Source organism: Aptenodytes forsteri, unplaced genomic scaffold (assembly GCF_000699145.1).
Source record: "Aptenodytes forsteri isolate BGI_AS27 unplaced genomic scaffold, ASM69914v1 Scaffold59, whole genome shotgun sequence".
NCBI classification, from domain to species: Eukaryota; Metazoa; Chordata; class Aves; order Sphenisciformes; family Spheniscidae; genus Aptenodytes; species Aptenodytes forsteri.
This window is the reverse complement of record NW_008794085.1, coordinates 1,838,557-1,854,362: the sequence shown is the minus strand read 5'-3', so window position 1 is coordinate 1,854,362 and position 15,806 is coordinate 1,838,557. Positions and strand designations below refer to the sequence as shown.

Below are 15,806 nucleotides of genomic sequence, written 5' to 3'. Positions count from 1 at the left end.
AACGAAAACATCCCTGTGTTATCAACACTGTTTCCAGCACAAATCCAAAACATAGCCCCACACTAGCTACTATGAAGAAGATCAACTCTATCCCAGCCAAAACCAGCACAGTCATGTAATACTGACCAGAATTTCTTTCTCCCGGCAATCCTTAGACACTCACTGCCTTACGCAGAAATATATATCCAGCAGAGACGGAGAGATGGCAACACTTCTTCCCACACACTCTTGTAAAATAGGTATGGTGGGTTTTGCTACTTCCCCGGCCGGTTTCTCAGCATCTCTCACTCCGTGTCGCAGCGTGCCAGCTTCTCAAGCAGGTAGACAGGAAAGTCCTTCACTCTACAGTGCATGGGGGCAGCGGGCACTGGGGCGAGCTGCTCCGTGGAGTTACGACGCTGTAGTGCTGTTGAGTTCCCCACAGACAGTCACCCACTCAAGGTGCCTCATCTCTTTGCATGGACAACTTAGCAGGAGCAGTAGATCATCTTCACTGTTCAAAGAGCAGCAGCGGGTGTTTCTGCACCCACTTAAGGCATGGAAGAAATATAAGGCAATTCCAAGGTACAGGGAATTAGCAGGGAGGGCTTTCTCCTGAACAGTGTTTTACATGACAGCAGGTCTGGGTGTGCTTCATTTAAGAGACTGCGGATTCAATGTTGGTCTTCTTAGGTTTTGGCCAAGGATGTTTGGGAGCATCTTACCCCAGATGCAGGTTATAGCAGCTACAGTGATGCAGAACTTCCCTTATTATGTGTATTGACCTGCCTGGATCAGAGTTTCCAGTGCTAATTGTTCACCATAAATCCAACTGTAGTAGTGCTGCTCCTCATTTCCACGTGAGTCACTTCCAGCTCAGTCAGACATCTCAGCTGTTTGCAGGAGTCATTTTAGATCTTCAAAGGGGGCAAAAATAGCTTTAATTTATTTCTCTTTTACTAAGCAGCCCTTAAATCTACTTGCATTCATTCCTCAATTTAGACTTTCTCCCTGTACAGTGCAACCCAGGGGGTGAGTATGAGCCCTGTTTGTTCCCCTTCCTCAGCATGTGCATCTCCTGTGAAAGTCCTTGCTCCAGTTCCTAAATTGCTACAGCCCCTTACACTGCAAAATGGCCAGAGAGCAGGATGAGGTCCCCACAGCTAGGGCAGGTACGACAGGAGTCTGTTCAAGACTTGTGAAATGGGATAGAGACCTTAAAGGTGAAAGAAAGAGCAAGAGGACACATTACAGAGTGGAGTTCAAGGAAAAGGGTAGAAACAACTGAGAGTGCATTGTATCTTCAAGATTACGGTAGCTTAATTTGTATAAACACAGTTTAGTTACAGAAATACCTTTCCAAGAGAAAGGGGCACACTCAAACCTACAACTCAAATTTTAGACAGACTTTTGGAAGGCCTGATTCTTTATCTGGCCAAATTTGCTCTCTTATCAGTGACAGCCCATTAACAAGTAGCCCTGGAAATGCTGCCTTTCAGGGAGCGGAGGCAGAGACCCTTTTGTGCATGGGTGGAGCGGACAGCTGGGCTGTGGTTAGCGGGACACAAACAATACCTACAGGAAAATGGGAAGTTCCTTGGAAGTGCTTAATGTAGCCAGCTGGAACTGCGAGCGGAAGCCTGGGTGGATGTAACACACCGTAACAAACATCAAGCCATTCTCCCTGTGTAACAGCAGGGATCCCATCCCCAGCTGGTTGTTCATCGTGCTGCTCAGGGAAGATGCTCTTAGATTTACCAAACCTCTGCTTAAGCCCCAGTAGCCTGTGGGTTCCCAAGTCCTGGGCACTCTCTGTGGGAGCAGCACTCCCTATGGCTAAAACTCCACCTTTTCCACGGCGGGAGGGCTGACCTCACTTGCCCACGGTTAGCACAGCCTGGCCATGCCTTTGCAGAGGCCAGCCCCACATGGGGCACTGGTGGGCTCCGGCTCTCGGGATTTTGGCAGCACTTGGCCGAGGATGGCTGTTCAGGAGAGAGATGGGCCAGAAAGGCCCTGACTCATCCCGTGCTGGGAAGCCGGGAGGGAGCTGGGGATCGCTGCCCAGTCGGGGGCTGCTCCTGGGGCAGAGCCAGCCGGGTAGGAAGGAGCCTGGCAGGCGCCTGCCTTGCCCTCCCATGCGTGCGGCTCCAGCTGTCTGCACCTCGCCCCAGCTCTGCTCGGGCATCCTTCACGCTCACGGGCAGGATTTGGTTTTGGCGCTTCTGGTTATCGCCAACGAAAAATCAAAACATGAGTCCTGTGAAAAGGTACGGCTCAAAGCCTGTTGCAGGGAGTAGGGCGCACTACGTTCTTTTACACACATTTATTACTGCACCCAATGTACCTTAAATTTTAAAAAGTGATGTGAAAAAGTATTCACATGAGAATGCCCTTAAGAACCAGCAAAATCATGATCTATGAAGCACCATTAGTAAATACGTAAGTAATGATCATCAGTAACAACATCAGTAATAACAGCTGTACCATCCTGTTGGTTATAAATGAACAATGACAGTGCTGGACTGTAAGAAGCTCCAGGCTAAGTGTATCGTAGTGCATAAATGGAGTCCTTGCAAGCTGTTTAATCATTTTAGAAACCTGGGCTGTGACTGGTCTAAATAGCCTGTCTGGTCTGAATATCCTTGTTGATACTCAGTTTCCTTTCTCCACTTGGTTTTACGTTTATTACAAGTCAGAAACCTTTGCTTATCAGTTGCAGTGTTCCCCCCCCCTTGCTTTCTTAACCCATCACCCCTCTAATAACCTCTGGCTGTCAGTTGTGCTGAAGACAGCAATAATACTTGTCTAGGTGGAGTTTCAGAGACATGAGGGAAGGCCTGGCAAGAAATCCAAGAAGAACAAAGGTAGCTTGTTGCTACAGAGGCAGAAAAAGAAGCAGGGACTAGTTCGTAAGAGTTGGTTGGTTAGCCTGGCTTCTCTACATGCCACTTTTTGCTTGCAGCTATCAGAGGCTGAGCGAAGGATAACAGAGACATATCCAAGGTTTCCAGTCTATCTGAAGCAGAGGTAGATGCTCACCACCAAGCCCTCTGATTTGCAAGTGCCAACTCACTCCCTCCTCTTCCTCCCTCCTTCGGACGCCTGCTGTTCTCTACATACATAGTGGAAAACATTCCTTCTTGGAAATGTGGCGATGACCTGTACACCCTACAACATGAAGCAGGTGGAAAAATGGGAAAATGTATCAATTTCACACCTAACTTCCTAGTAAACCATTATTTGATAGACATCTAAGGCTCACAGCGTAAATTCCCTAAACCATTTTACTTTTCTGGTTTGCCCTCAGTTGTCGACAACAAAAGACTGAAGAATACAGAGCATATGTTGTTTAACCCTTTCCTGTATGTCTCCCACACATCTCGGTAGCATGTACTGGTGTGCAAAACCAGTGTTAAATGTATAAAGGTCGCCTTTTGTTCCCAATCCCTTAGTAGTGTGTCTAATGGAAAATGAAGCACTGGTTTGTTGAGGTTAGTTCCACTTACAATGTCAAATATTAAATTGCAATTTGATGCGTGGTTTACTCTCATGTAAGTGTATATTAAAAAGCATCACTCTTTTATCATACATTTCTAGAGACAGAATTCAAGTTCAAATACATAATGGTAAAAGAAGCCAATTGTAAAAGACATAAATCTAAGACCTTCAAATGGTGTTATTTAAAGTTAGTCATGCTTAGCCACAAAAGTGAATTACTTAATATTAAAACTGCCTAAGGTCGAGTGTTGCTGGAAAGTTGCTGTTCAGAAAGTCCACCATATAATTTTGCTGACTAATTTTGCATACAGTGCTATAATGGCTGACTACAGTTACCATGCATTTGCCCTTCTGTTCTCCCTGCAGGCTGAAGCCTTTGTTCATGAGTGGGCCCACCTTCGATGGGGGCATTTGATGAGTGTGCCACTGACAGGCATTTCTATGCAACTGGGCAGAATCAGGTTAAAGTTACACAGTAATTCAGCATTTTCCTCCTTCTACAAGCCCTTTGTGGTGGGCTTTAGAAACCTGACTGGTCTTTTTCTATAAACTTTTGAGGTGTCCCTTTTTCTTTTAGTCCTTATTTTACCCCTCATTAAATATCTTTCCTATTTTATGAACAGATCGTGTGATTTTCTCTGCATTCATCTTTAGACATTTCTGTGGTTGATGGATTGGCGATGATGTTGGGCATTACTTTTTTCTGAACTGACACCAGAGACTTAATCACTTCTGTGCTCTGCCAATGGAGAGGAAACGGTGCTTGTACAGAAATCCTCCTTCCCCCCTGCTCACGGTGTTTGTCCGTCTAAGCTTTTCCTTCTCATCTCACCTCTCCCTTCTCGGAGTACACTGCAACTTTGGGGCTTTCCTATTAAGTTTCTGGATCTCCCTTGCTTCAAACTCATTTTTTTTTATCTTTGCTACCTCTGCACAACTTCACCCCGTGCTCTCACCATTGCAGGAGTGCCTGGCTCACTATCTGTTTTTCCTCTCTGTCCATATGGCCAATGGACCTTGAGAAACAAAGTTTTATTACAGATTATTTGACCTGCAACTCACTGACCAAGTGCCCGTCCATAATGAGGAAGACATTTAACAGGCATTTTCCAGGGTACAGCAATATTTGGAAGTGGTAACTACTGAATTAATAAGACTACTTCTGCAATTGTAAACTTTAAATCTGTAACTGTAATATTTTTACTCAGGCAATAGACTGAAGTGGTGGAGAAGCAAACAAATCAATGATTATTCTTGGTGTCACTTTGCAATGTATATTCATATCTTTTTACAAGGATAACTGTTTTACGCGGGCAGAGTCCAGACTACACTCCAAGCACTGTTAAAATCAGCACTATATTCAGACTGGGTTTTTAAGTGGAAATGTATTCTGTTTTATCCTTAGGTGTTCCTCTGATCTTACCGGCATCTACATCTGTGAAAAAAAATTCCTGCACTGAAGGTAATTGTGTCGTTAATAAGCTAACATGGCTTTTTAAGGAAGGATGTGCATTTATTCTTGAAAGAAATCAAACTGCAGAATCGTCAATAATGTATATGCAAAGTTTATCATCTGCAAGTACAAACACGTAAGAACAGATTTCTTTCAATGAAACATACTGTTATAAAATTTGCTATATCCTCCTTTTTGAAGTGTAACATTTATTTCAACTTTTATGTAAGTAAATCAACTGTAACGCATGCTGTTATTAATGTAAAATGAAGTTTACCATCAGCTGATGTCTCAACTGTATCAATCAGCAGTGAAGACTTATTTCCATCCCTATTTTCATTTGGTATTCTTCTGTTACTTAATTCTGATTTTTGTCTATTTGTTTATCATTGTAGGTGGCTGAATTCTGTAACGAGCATAACCAGAACAGAGAAGCACCCTGTCTGCAGAATCAAATGTGTGACTACAGAAGCACGTGGGAAGTAATTAAAAACTGTACAGATTTTGAAAATAATCTATTCTTTAGCTTTATAATGAAGTAATAGATGATTTTGCTAGGAAATTAGCATTTCCTTCAGTTAAAACACAGTACAAAAAGGCATCTTAACTTCTGACTGCAGTCTTCTCGAACAGTTTTAACATACCATCAAAACCAGAGGAGCTGCGCAGATTGCGTATCAGAGAAGAATTTCATGTTATTCTTATATTCTAGCTAAATGAATCTAGAAAGCACAAATAAATACAACCATTTTTGTTTGATAATTTATGTCATTTTTATAGCTAGGTTCTGACATTGTTAAGAATGATGGGATCTATTCCAAGTACTTGTTTACTTTCCCTGAGAATGGCAGATACAGCCTGAAAGTTTACATCCAAGCTAACAGAACTATTGTGCCACAAACTGCAATGCCATGGGGTCATGCCACGTCTATACCAGCTCATGCAGAAAACGGTACAGCAAAGTAAGGCAGAGAAAATTATACAGCTATTTACTCCAGCACTTGTATACGTCAAGCCCCTTCACAAATACTAAGAGTAGGCACTAGAGCAATGACAGCCCGGCTAAGAGGTATTTAGTTTTGAACACTTTTCAAACACTGTGTGTGATTGTTTCCCTTTAACACAAAAAAAGTCTGTATTCCCCAGAAGAATATTTAAAGTCGACTGCAAACAGCTATAATAGAGCAGTATCTGTGTACTACAGATAGACAGGATTTGTGTTTTGCCTGTGAAAAGAGTAACTGCAGGTTTATTAACTAGAATACTATAATCAGTCATCTTAAATTAAGAACTGTGAAGTTTTAGTAAATTAAACTCTCCTGTAATTATTTTATAACAAGTAACAGTTACTTCACTTTCATATTAGCTTTCTTAGTAATTAGCACTCTTGAAAAGGTAAAGAAATACCTATTGCACTAGAAATTATTGTACTTAATTTAGGTTAATGGATTTTTCAGATTTAAAACCATATAGTGAGGTGAAGTTCAGGTCACCTGCATACTACAAGAATATGCATATAGTTAAGATTAACCAGCATTTTTTAAAGCTTGAGGTAAAATCAAGATGAACCCATCAAGACCCTCCGCTATGAAAAATGATACTCAGATCAGAAGAGGAGCTTTCCATAGAACAGCTGCAGAAGGCTCCTTCAGTGTCTGCAATTCCAATGGGACCTTATGCTGATGTGTTTCCGCCATGTAAAATTATTCATCCTGATGCCAGAATAGAAGACGATAAGGTCATTTTATCGTGGACTGCCCCAGGAAATGATTTTGATGAAGGCCAAGGTATGTTTTTGGCTTGCTATCCTGCCTCCGGCCCAAGGTGAAATTGGAAAATGAATAGATTTTCTGTGGGCATTTTAAGTGAGCTCCCAACCTTTATCAACAGTATTTTGTTGCATCTGGAAGCACCTGTACAAGCGCCAACCCCATTTTTGTCTGTATTTTGTAGCAGAAACTGAAGACTCAACATTTCTCATTTTTCATCATTAATCAAATTTTTGTTAACTATAAATGGCTTAAATGTGCTATTCTAGTAATTCAGTGTGATACACATCACACAACACAAGATCTGTAACGGAGTTTAGTCTCACCGACACCAGTGGGAATCTTGTGCAGTGGTTCCAGGGCTTTATTCTTGCTCGGCTCCTGCAAAGATTTTAAATTGAATTAGCCAATATGTTTTTAGAAAGAGCTTCTTGGAATTTGGATGGAAGGCTCGCTTTCACTATGTTGTAGCATTTTTGCTACTCATGGAAGAGAGACGTATACTCTGTGAATGTAAGGAAAGAATGGAAAGAAACATCAAATTTGGACAAGAAATAGGAATTTTACTTCACTTAGTGCAAGGTCAAATTCAGTGAAGTCAGAAATACTGAGAGACTTCAGTGTGGGTTCATGATGACTGCCATCATCTATTCATTTCAGTGCTGTGCTGTGAAAAATTTAATCATTCAAGCACTCAGTTTAGGTAATAAAATAAGTTTTTTGCACATCAACCTGCCATGCTGCATTTATTTTTCCCGGTAGGTGAACTAACTAATGAAACTGATACAAAGTAAGTAGTACTTTGAAAATATTTTGAAAAGAAATTATTTTGAAAGAGATCAAAAGTTTGAATGATAGCTAATGTACATGACAATATCTTCTAATATTTGTATTTTCATCTGCAAGTTATGAAATCAGAACAAGTGAGACTCCTCTGGAACTAAGAGGCAACTTTTATAACGCCGCTTTTGTGAATACTTCCCCTCTATCACCTGAGCATGCTGGCTGCAAAGGTAAGTTTAAAAGTTTTGCTAACCAGTAGTGTGGAGGTGTTTAAAAAGGAATTGGTCCTTACTGTTTGCAAGGCTTTAGTGACTGCTAAAGACAAACTGAAAACAATCCTTATTTCAAAATGATATGGAAAAAAAACCCCAAAACCACACACAGAAGAATTTAGCTAATTTTTCTGTCTAATATTTCAGAAAAAGTGGGATGATGTAATTTCATACCATGACCATCAGGTCATGTTATTTTTTGATACGCTAGGAAAACAGATGGAGGTAAATCTTCAACCTGAAGTACTTTTAAAAGCATGTGCCTGGATACATTTCACACAGTAATTTTAAAAAACTTGCATAAGACCTTCAGCAGCGGTTTACTCTCTTTATTCTTAATGACTCTTACAATATCACCAAGAAGACATAGTATTTTCAAAAAAGGCAGAGGGTGTGACCTGCAAAATTATTGGAAAATCTGCTTAACATCTGTTCCACAAAAAAAACAGTAAAGCTGATACAGAATTCAATCAATAATGAATTAAAGGATGAAAATATAATCAGTGTCAATCACTACCACATTTATTCCATTTTTATTATTTTTAATGCAATTATGAATTTAAACTAACAATGTAGCTCTATCATGAGATATTTGTGAACTGATTACTGTGCGATAGTCCAATTCGAAATACAGTACCATGTTGGATTAACCAAGCACCTCCGTAACAAATTAGGAACTACCTAGCTGGGAGATCTCAAAAAGTAGCTCGTAGGGAATCATCGTCTAATAGACACTTCTCAAAGGATTGCAAATCAGTGATAGGTGTGATGCTATTAAATACTTTATCAAGGAATTGGAATAAAATATAAAGTCACTTCTGGACAAGTTTCTTCAAGTATGAAGTGAGAAATGAGGAGGAGGGATAGGACAGCCACACAGAGTAATCTGGCTTGCTTGACAAACTGTTCCCACTCAGGAAAAACACATTTTATTCCAAATGAGATGGTTACTCATCTAAAGGCAAACAATGCCACTTAAAAGGGGAGATTTTACATACCAAATATTGTATACAGAACTTATCAGCATTTTACTACCTCACTAATCTAATCTTGCTTTTTCTATTGTTTCAATTCCCTATTACATAATCATTGCATTGTTCAGAATTTTTTTCCAGGAAATTCCAATTGTGTTTTTGCAATTATTTCTCTCTTCTAAAATGAATAACAGAGCATAGATCACCTGAAGAGGCATAAGGAAATGAAATTTTTTTTTTTTAGTTCACAATAAAATATGAAGTATTTCCTCCTAAAATTAACACATAACTAAATGCAGCCAACATATCCAATATAACTGTACTTGCATAGAACATCAGTGTCTTGTTGCAAACTGTTACACCTCTTTTTGACACAAAGGCGGTGTCGGGAGCAAAGAGCAGGTGCGAATCCCTCAGGGACGAGGCACAACACTCAGCGAGTGAAAGCTTTGGCTTTGTGGAAAGCATAGCATTACCACGGTGGGAGCCCCAACGCTAATCAAAACGGGGACCCGATGCAGCGGGGCCCTGCTTGGGAGTGAAGCTCAAGGGAAAGCACCGCAGGGGTGGATAATAAAACTTGTGCTGATTAACATATCATACATATGCAATGTCCTGTTTGGCTCATTAGCGAACTCACTGATGTAATGCAGGTCCTCTCACCCAGATGCCGAGATCCGCAGCTGGCCATCACGCTGGCGGCTGTGCAATGGCGGGGGGAAGCGAATGACCCCGGGTTACTGTGACAACGAGATAAGACGTGCTTGGGACTTCCATGAACTTGGACGGGAAGAAGCAAACTATCGGTTGCTGTAACAAGAAGATAACACGTGCCTGGGACTCCGCATACTCGGATGGGGGAGGCGAACTATCCTGGGTTACCGTAATGAAGTCTTCCCACACCCTACAGGCGGTCATATAAATAAGACCGATAAGCCATCGCTTTTCTAACCAAGAACCTCGCAGACAGGAACAAGAAATGGGGGTGTTTAGGAGTTTGATATTTTTGCTGTCTTTTCAGCTCCTGCATGTGGCAAAAGGTTCTATGGTATGGCTAAATAAGAATGGCTATGAGGATTTGGTTGTTGCAATTAATCCCCAGGTGCCAGAAGATGCCAACATCATCCTGAATGTGATGGTAAGAACATTTGCGCTTAAATGCATTGTTTCTCAGCAGTCGTGACTTTTCTGCTTGGAAAGTAGCATGAATCAGGTCCAGCTCCCATTCTTGTCAATAGGTTTTTTTCTTGTTGATTTCAGTTAATCATGGATTAATTCCATTGTTACTAAACTAGTAATTTCTAATTTGTCTTGCCATCTGTTGTCACTACCAAGAGCACTAATTCCCTCAGACAATGCTGTAATATCTCTGTTGGGAGGCAGACTGAAATTCCTTTAAGTAGCTTTCCAAATTATGTTTACCTGAAAGAATGTCCTATGAATACTTGTTTAATAGCCATTGATTATACTACTGTTTGTCATTAGCTAGCATGTCTCATAATGTTCCTTTAAAAATTGTAAAGGAAAAAAAAAAGTTAGGTTTAGTGTCATTTCTGGGCTTAACTTTTATTGCAATCCACATAGATGCTTCAGTGAATAAATTCCCCTAGAATAGGATGCTGGCCAGGTCTCAAAGCAAAGAAACTGTTTTCTAGAAAGTCAAATCATTTTAGAGAAAACCTGCTGAACAGGACACTTCTGAGAAATGCCCAGGTTCTGCAGTATGTCTAATGCCTATGAGACTGATGTAGGATTATCTCAGCCCCATGTCATCTCTGAGATCAAGTACGAAGGATACCATCCTTTGGTCAGCCATAAAATTTTTAACACTTCCAGATTTCTTTCATCTTCTGAGAAGAGGTTTACATGAGGTAAAAGTGATAGTTTACTTTTTACCATCAGTCACTGACTGTCCCCTTTTTTAACAGTAAGTAGAGTTTAGATCACTCCACTTTCATTAAGGGACAAACCACTGAGTGTTTTTTAGGGTAGACGTGTATGAGTGACGGTTACCGTTACCTGTGAGATACCTACCACATACTAAATTCACATTATAGCTGAGCTTATGAGAACTTGCTCTTACACCATTCCTTCAGTTCCCCTGAACTAGTTAAAACGGCTCTGTTCTATCTGCAGAGCAGGCAAGGGGTGGCCTGGGGACAGCCGAAGTAGCACGTCCCATTACTGCTCAACTTCTCATGGGTTAGCACTCAGTATCACTCTCGGTCCTGGCAAACTGAATCTCTTCAAGAAATCTCCTTTAGCTGAATTTTATGTACATGTAACAAAGACATTTGATTCCAAAGCCTCTGTTACAGCTTGTTTCTTACTTTATGAAAAGCCAGATTTTAGTTCCCTCCTTCCTGTTTGTTTTTTTTCCACTAAACACTGTGTTGTTAGTGGAGAGAAAAATAAACAAAGGGAATGCTTTTTCTGATGCCTCTAGTCCAAGAGAGGTGGTAAAAGAGCAAGAAGAAAGGAAAGTAATGGCAGCACATAGTAGCCATAATACAAATAAGAAGAAAGGCAAAACAGTGAATTTGACAGAAAAATTATGACATTAGTCGTATAAATGAAAAGCAGGTGCGATGTTGACTCTTGCCCACACTTGCTGTCAGGCCAGTATTAATTTAAGGGTAAAATCCTTGTATTTAGTAGTTTTCATTTCATATGGAGGCTAGAGTGTGAATTTTATCACAATCTCTGATTAAGAGCAGGATTATAGAACTGGTGAGAGATTCCAACAATTACAGCTTAGTCCTTAACTTCTTTGTTTATTCTTTTCTTAATGAAGATTGTAATACTTTCTTAGTTTTGTGTTATGTACTTAGTTCTACTCTATTGTAGCGCTGTTTCTTGATAAGGCTAAATTATTCATTGCACATACAGCCAAATTTTCAATATTATCATTGATATTAATATTTTATTTGCTTTCATTCCCTAGAACATGATTAAAAATGCTTCTAATTACTTGTTTGAAATGACAAAACATCGATTTTTCTTCAAGTCTGTAAAAATTATAATTCCTAAAACGTGGAAGAAAAACATCAACTATTCAAGATTAAAAACAGAATCATATGATAAGGTATGATTTAGAGAACTCTTTATGATTAGAACAACAAGGAAAAGCTAGACTGATAAGGCTACATTACAAATCACAGCAAAATCTAGGACTAATCCTGGAAGTTCTTACTCAAAAGTGTTGAGAGTGTTCGTAGGATAAAAAAATCGAAGGACTGAATTTATTCAACAAGAATCACCTAACTCTTCTCTACACCCATGTTATGTATAACTTTGGTCATACTTTTTCAGGCAGATGTCATCATAGCAGACCCTTACATAAAACATGGAGATGATCCTTACACCTTACAGTACGGAGGATGTAAGGAGAAAGGACGGTACATCCATTTCACACCTAACTTCCTGTTAAATGACAAATTGGCCAATGTTTATGGAGAAAAAGGTAATACTGCTATTTAATTTAATTGCCTGTTTTACTGTTTGTATGAAATGGCCAAGATTTTTCAAAGCGATTAATGAATTTGGGTACTTTAATTTGCTTGCAAAATGAAAAAAACTTTGAGAGACACATTCTTCAGAAGTAGTAAATACCTGTGAAATGTCTGAAGTTAAATGTTCAGACACTGGATCCAGAAGTTGCTCATCCCTTCAAAAACCTTAAATGGTTATTCCTCTGCACTTAACTACTGCCATTAGCAGTAGCCTTCCTTTTATGACCACTTACCAAATAAACTATCCAGTGTTTGTGTATCTGATTTTGTACTACACTGTGTCAAAACCAGTAAGGTTTTCTGCTCTGTGGGACAGAAACCTCACAAAGCCTAAATTTCCTCAGGAGATATTTGCGGACTTGGAAGAAAGCCTCTAGAACAGTTCCTGCATTTCTGAGGAATATATGAATATATGAAATAAATATGAGAGTCAAATATGAATAAAAATTCTAGTCCTGGTTGCTAAACTGATGCCTTCCTAGTGTTACCTCAAAGAAAAATTATTATCCCAGTTGCTTAAATATTTCACAATCTTCCTGTATTACCTCAGATAAGATTTATTTTAAATTGTTAAAATGTCCAAGTAAAACACTGAGTAGCTTTTAAACAGTTGTATTTAGAACGTGCATGTGCTACTGTTTTTCAACAGGTCGAGTTTTTGTCCACGAATGGGCTCACTATCGGTGGGGGGTGTTCGATGAATATAGTAGCGACATGCCTTTTTATGTGTCTAGAAATTCTAAGGCAGCAAGTGTTGAAGCAACAAGGTATTATTTTTTTTATATTTCTGCTTTTACATTACACAGGTTTAAACATTTCAATAATGTTTTCAATATTCTTGTCGTCTGTGCTGAGTTTGTAGGGTGTCCATGACCTGTTCATATGATTAAAAGATGCTTAGTCAGCAACACCTATTGCCTGCTCTACAGCCCAGAAAACCACAGCTGCCTTCGGTGCTGTTTTGCAAGAGGTTCAGGAGATGAGGCTGCATAATCTTTTGCTGTGTGTGCAACTGCAGACTTCAGCCACCATTTGTTTCGTACTTATTTAACATAATTTTATTAAATAGCAGTTATCAACAACACTGAAATTGCCTACTGAAACCACCGTGATTTTAAACAGTTTCTACAAAGAGGGACAATAACTGAATGGATGTAGAGAATTAGTTCAGGCTTGCCTTTTTTCCTAGCTCAGGCATACCAATGCAGTCTTTTGTATCACAACTATTAGCAGGATGTCTTTCCTGCATAGCCTATAATTATCGCAAAGATCACAAAAGACCACAAGTGTTTTATGATTCTAACTATCTCTGGATTAGTTTGAGGACCCTGCCAGGCATAGAGACAGCCTACCTATGTACTTGTGCAGTGTCTAGTACAGTGCTGTGTCAACAGCAATTTGGCTTTGGGCAGCCAAAATTCAAATAAATAACCACAGAATCATAGAATAGAATCATAGAATCATTAAGGTTGGAAAAGACCTCTAAGATCATCGAGTCTAACCGTCAACCCAACACCACCATGCCCACTAAACCATGTCCCTAAGCACCTCATCTGCACGTCTTTTAAATACTTCCAGGGATGGGGACTCAACCACTTCCCTGGGCAGCTTGTACCGATGTTTAACCACTCTTTCAGTAAAGAAATTTTTCCTCGCGTCCAATCTAAACCTCCCCTGGCGCAACTTGAGGCCATTTCCTCTCATCCTATCGCTGGTTACTTGGGAGAAGAGACCAACACCCACCTCGCTACAACCTCCTTTCAGGTAGTTGTAGAGAGCAATAAGGTCTCCTCTGAGACACAGTTACAGACTGGGCTCTTAACCAGCCCTGCCTATCTTCTCTTCCCTTAGCTGTCCAGCTGGTGTGGCTGGTATACCTGTTTTCCAAGACTGCAGCGGAGACAAGTGCGAGGCAAGAAGCTGTAGATATGGTGGTCAGCTATATGAAAAAGGATGTATGTTTATTCCAGATATACGACAAAATATCCCATGTTCTGTTATGTATTTGCAATACGTACTGTCTGTAAGTATTACTATACCTTTCTGGACTGAGAGTTTGGTAACATTTGGGGTCTAGTCAGTTATTTCTGCTGAGGAGAATGGTCAGTCAGGTGTTTCTTTAATTACTTTCTATTTCAAAGAATATGCATGATGCTATTAGTTCTATTAAAATCTGTTCAAAAGGGAAGACAAAGGAGGTACTGTAAACCATTTGACAGCTGTCCTGTCAATAAGGGTGCGACGCACTGCAGTCCCAGCATCCTTCTGGCTCCGTGTTTGGAGAATCAGGTCAACAGGCATAAAAGGGAAGCATTCGTGCCAAGTGCCTTGTCCCTAAGATAACTGCAGTTTTTGATCACTCCTTACGTAAACTGGCACCCGAACTGTGTTACCTGGTTAGCTCTATTACACTCCATTGCAGAGCAATCTGGTCTGTCTATCTATCCTTAACTCAGATGCAGCAGCCCACCTCTCTTGAAAGCAGCCAGGACAACCGGGCAGGCCTCCTCATGCCAGCTCTGTACTGTCCCAGTGTCTGGGAGAGGGTGCTGGGACAGGGGTTAGCAGGTCGGACAGCCTCCTTGCAGGCTAGATCTCTGTGGTACGGGATCACAATTCCTCCAGCTGTTGACCTTATTTCTTTGGGCAAGCTCTTTCTGAGAACTTGACGGGTATACTGGGCCTGGCTAGGGTACAGTTAATTTTCTTCATAGGGGATCATATGGTGCTGTGTTTTAGATTTTTGACCAAAACAGTACCAAGAACACACTAATGTTCTAGCTTTAGCTGAACAGCATCAAGGCCTTCTCTGTTTTTCACTCTGCCCCCACCCCCCCCTTCAATAGTCTGGGGAGTGCGCGGTAGGCTGGAAGGGGACACAACCAGGCAGATGACCCGAACTAACCTAAGAGATATTCTATACCATATGACGTCATGTTCAGCAATAAAAGGGAAAAGAGGGGGTTTTAGGAGAGTTAGCCATCTTACACTCGGGACCTGGCCGGGCATTGGTCTACCCACGGGAGGTGGCGAGTGATTGCCTTTGCATAACTTGTTTTGTTTCTTCTCTCTTCTTTCACTTATCCTTCACTTATTAAACACTTTTTTTTGCTTTGTTTTGTTTTATCTTGACCCTAAAGTTGTTTTTCTTTTATTCCTCCTTTCTTCTTCCCCTTCCTACTGGGGAGGGGGAGGAAGTGTGGTGCTTATCTGCCCACTGGGGTTAATCCACAACAATTGGTCATGATCTTCCCTCAGCAGTATGCCGTGGACATCCTGAGACATCTAAAAGATTATTTCCTGCTTCTCTCAAAATCTTGACTTCGTACCTTTTGCATGTTTCCTTATTCCACTCAAGAAAACTTACAGGAACTGGTGCAAGACCATCAGCTTAACCCAAGAAGTTGGTTAAATATTCAGGCTGCTAACTTGGGCTGACCTCCATGCTGTTCAGGTCCAGTATCTATGTTAGCAGGCTTAAATCTAGTAGGACCTCCATGAATCAGTCATTCCGAGGACCTCAGTACTCATAGACTGAAAGCTTTGTTTCTGCATGTCACAAC

General features: G+C 40.6%; 1 protein-coding gene across 1 annotated transcript in view; it reads left to right on the top strand.

Moving 5' to 3' along the window:
* Positions 1 to 8,103: 8,103 nt before the first annotated feature.
* Positions 8,104 to 15,806, top strand: part of LOC103894596 (epithelial chloride channel protein) — a 20,998-nt gene continuing 13,295 nt past the window's right edge. The window contains exons 1-5 of the mRNA XM_019470719.1: positions 8,104 to 9,869; positions 11,676 to 11,816; positions 12,044 to 12,194; positions 12,893 to 13,010; positions 14,095 to 14,266. Of these exons, the coding sequence (XP_019326264.1) occupies positions 9,711 to 9,869; positions 11,676 to 11,816; positions 12,044 to 12,194; positions 12,893 to 13,010; positions 14,095 to 14,266 (741 nt within the window). The 5' untranslated portion in view covers positions 8,104 to 9,710. The remainder of the gene's footprint in view (positions 9,870 to 11,675; positions 11,817 to 12,043; positions 12,195 to 12,892; positions 13,011 to 14,094; positions 14,267 to 15,806) is intronic.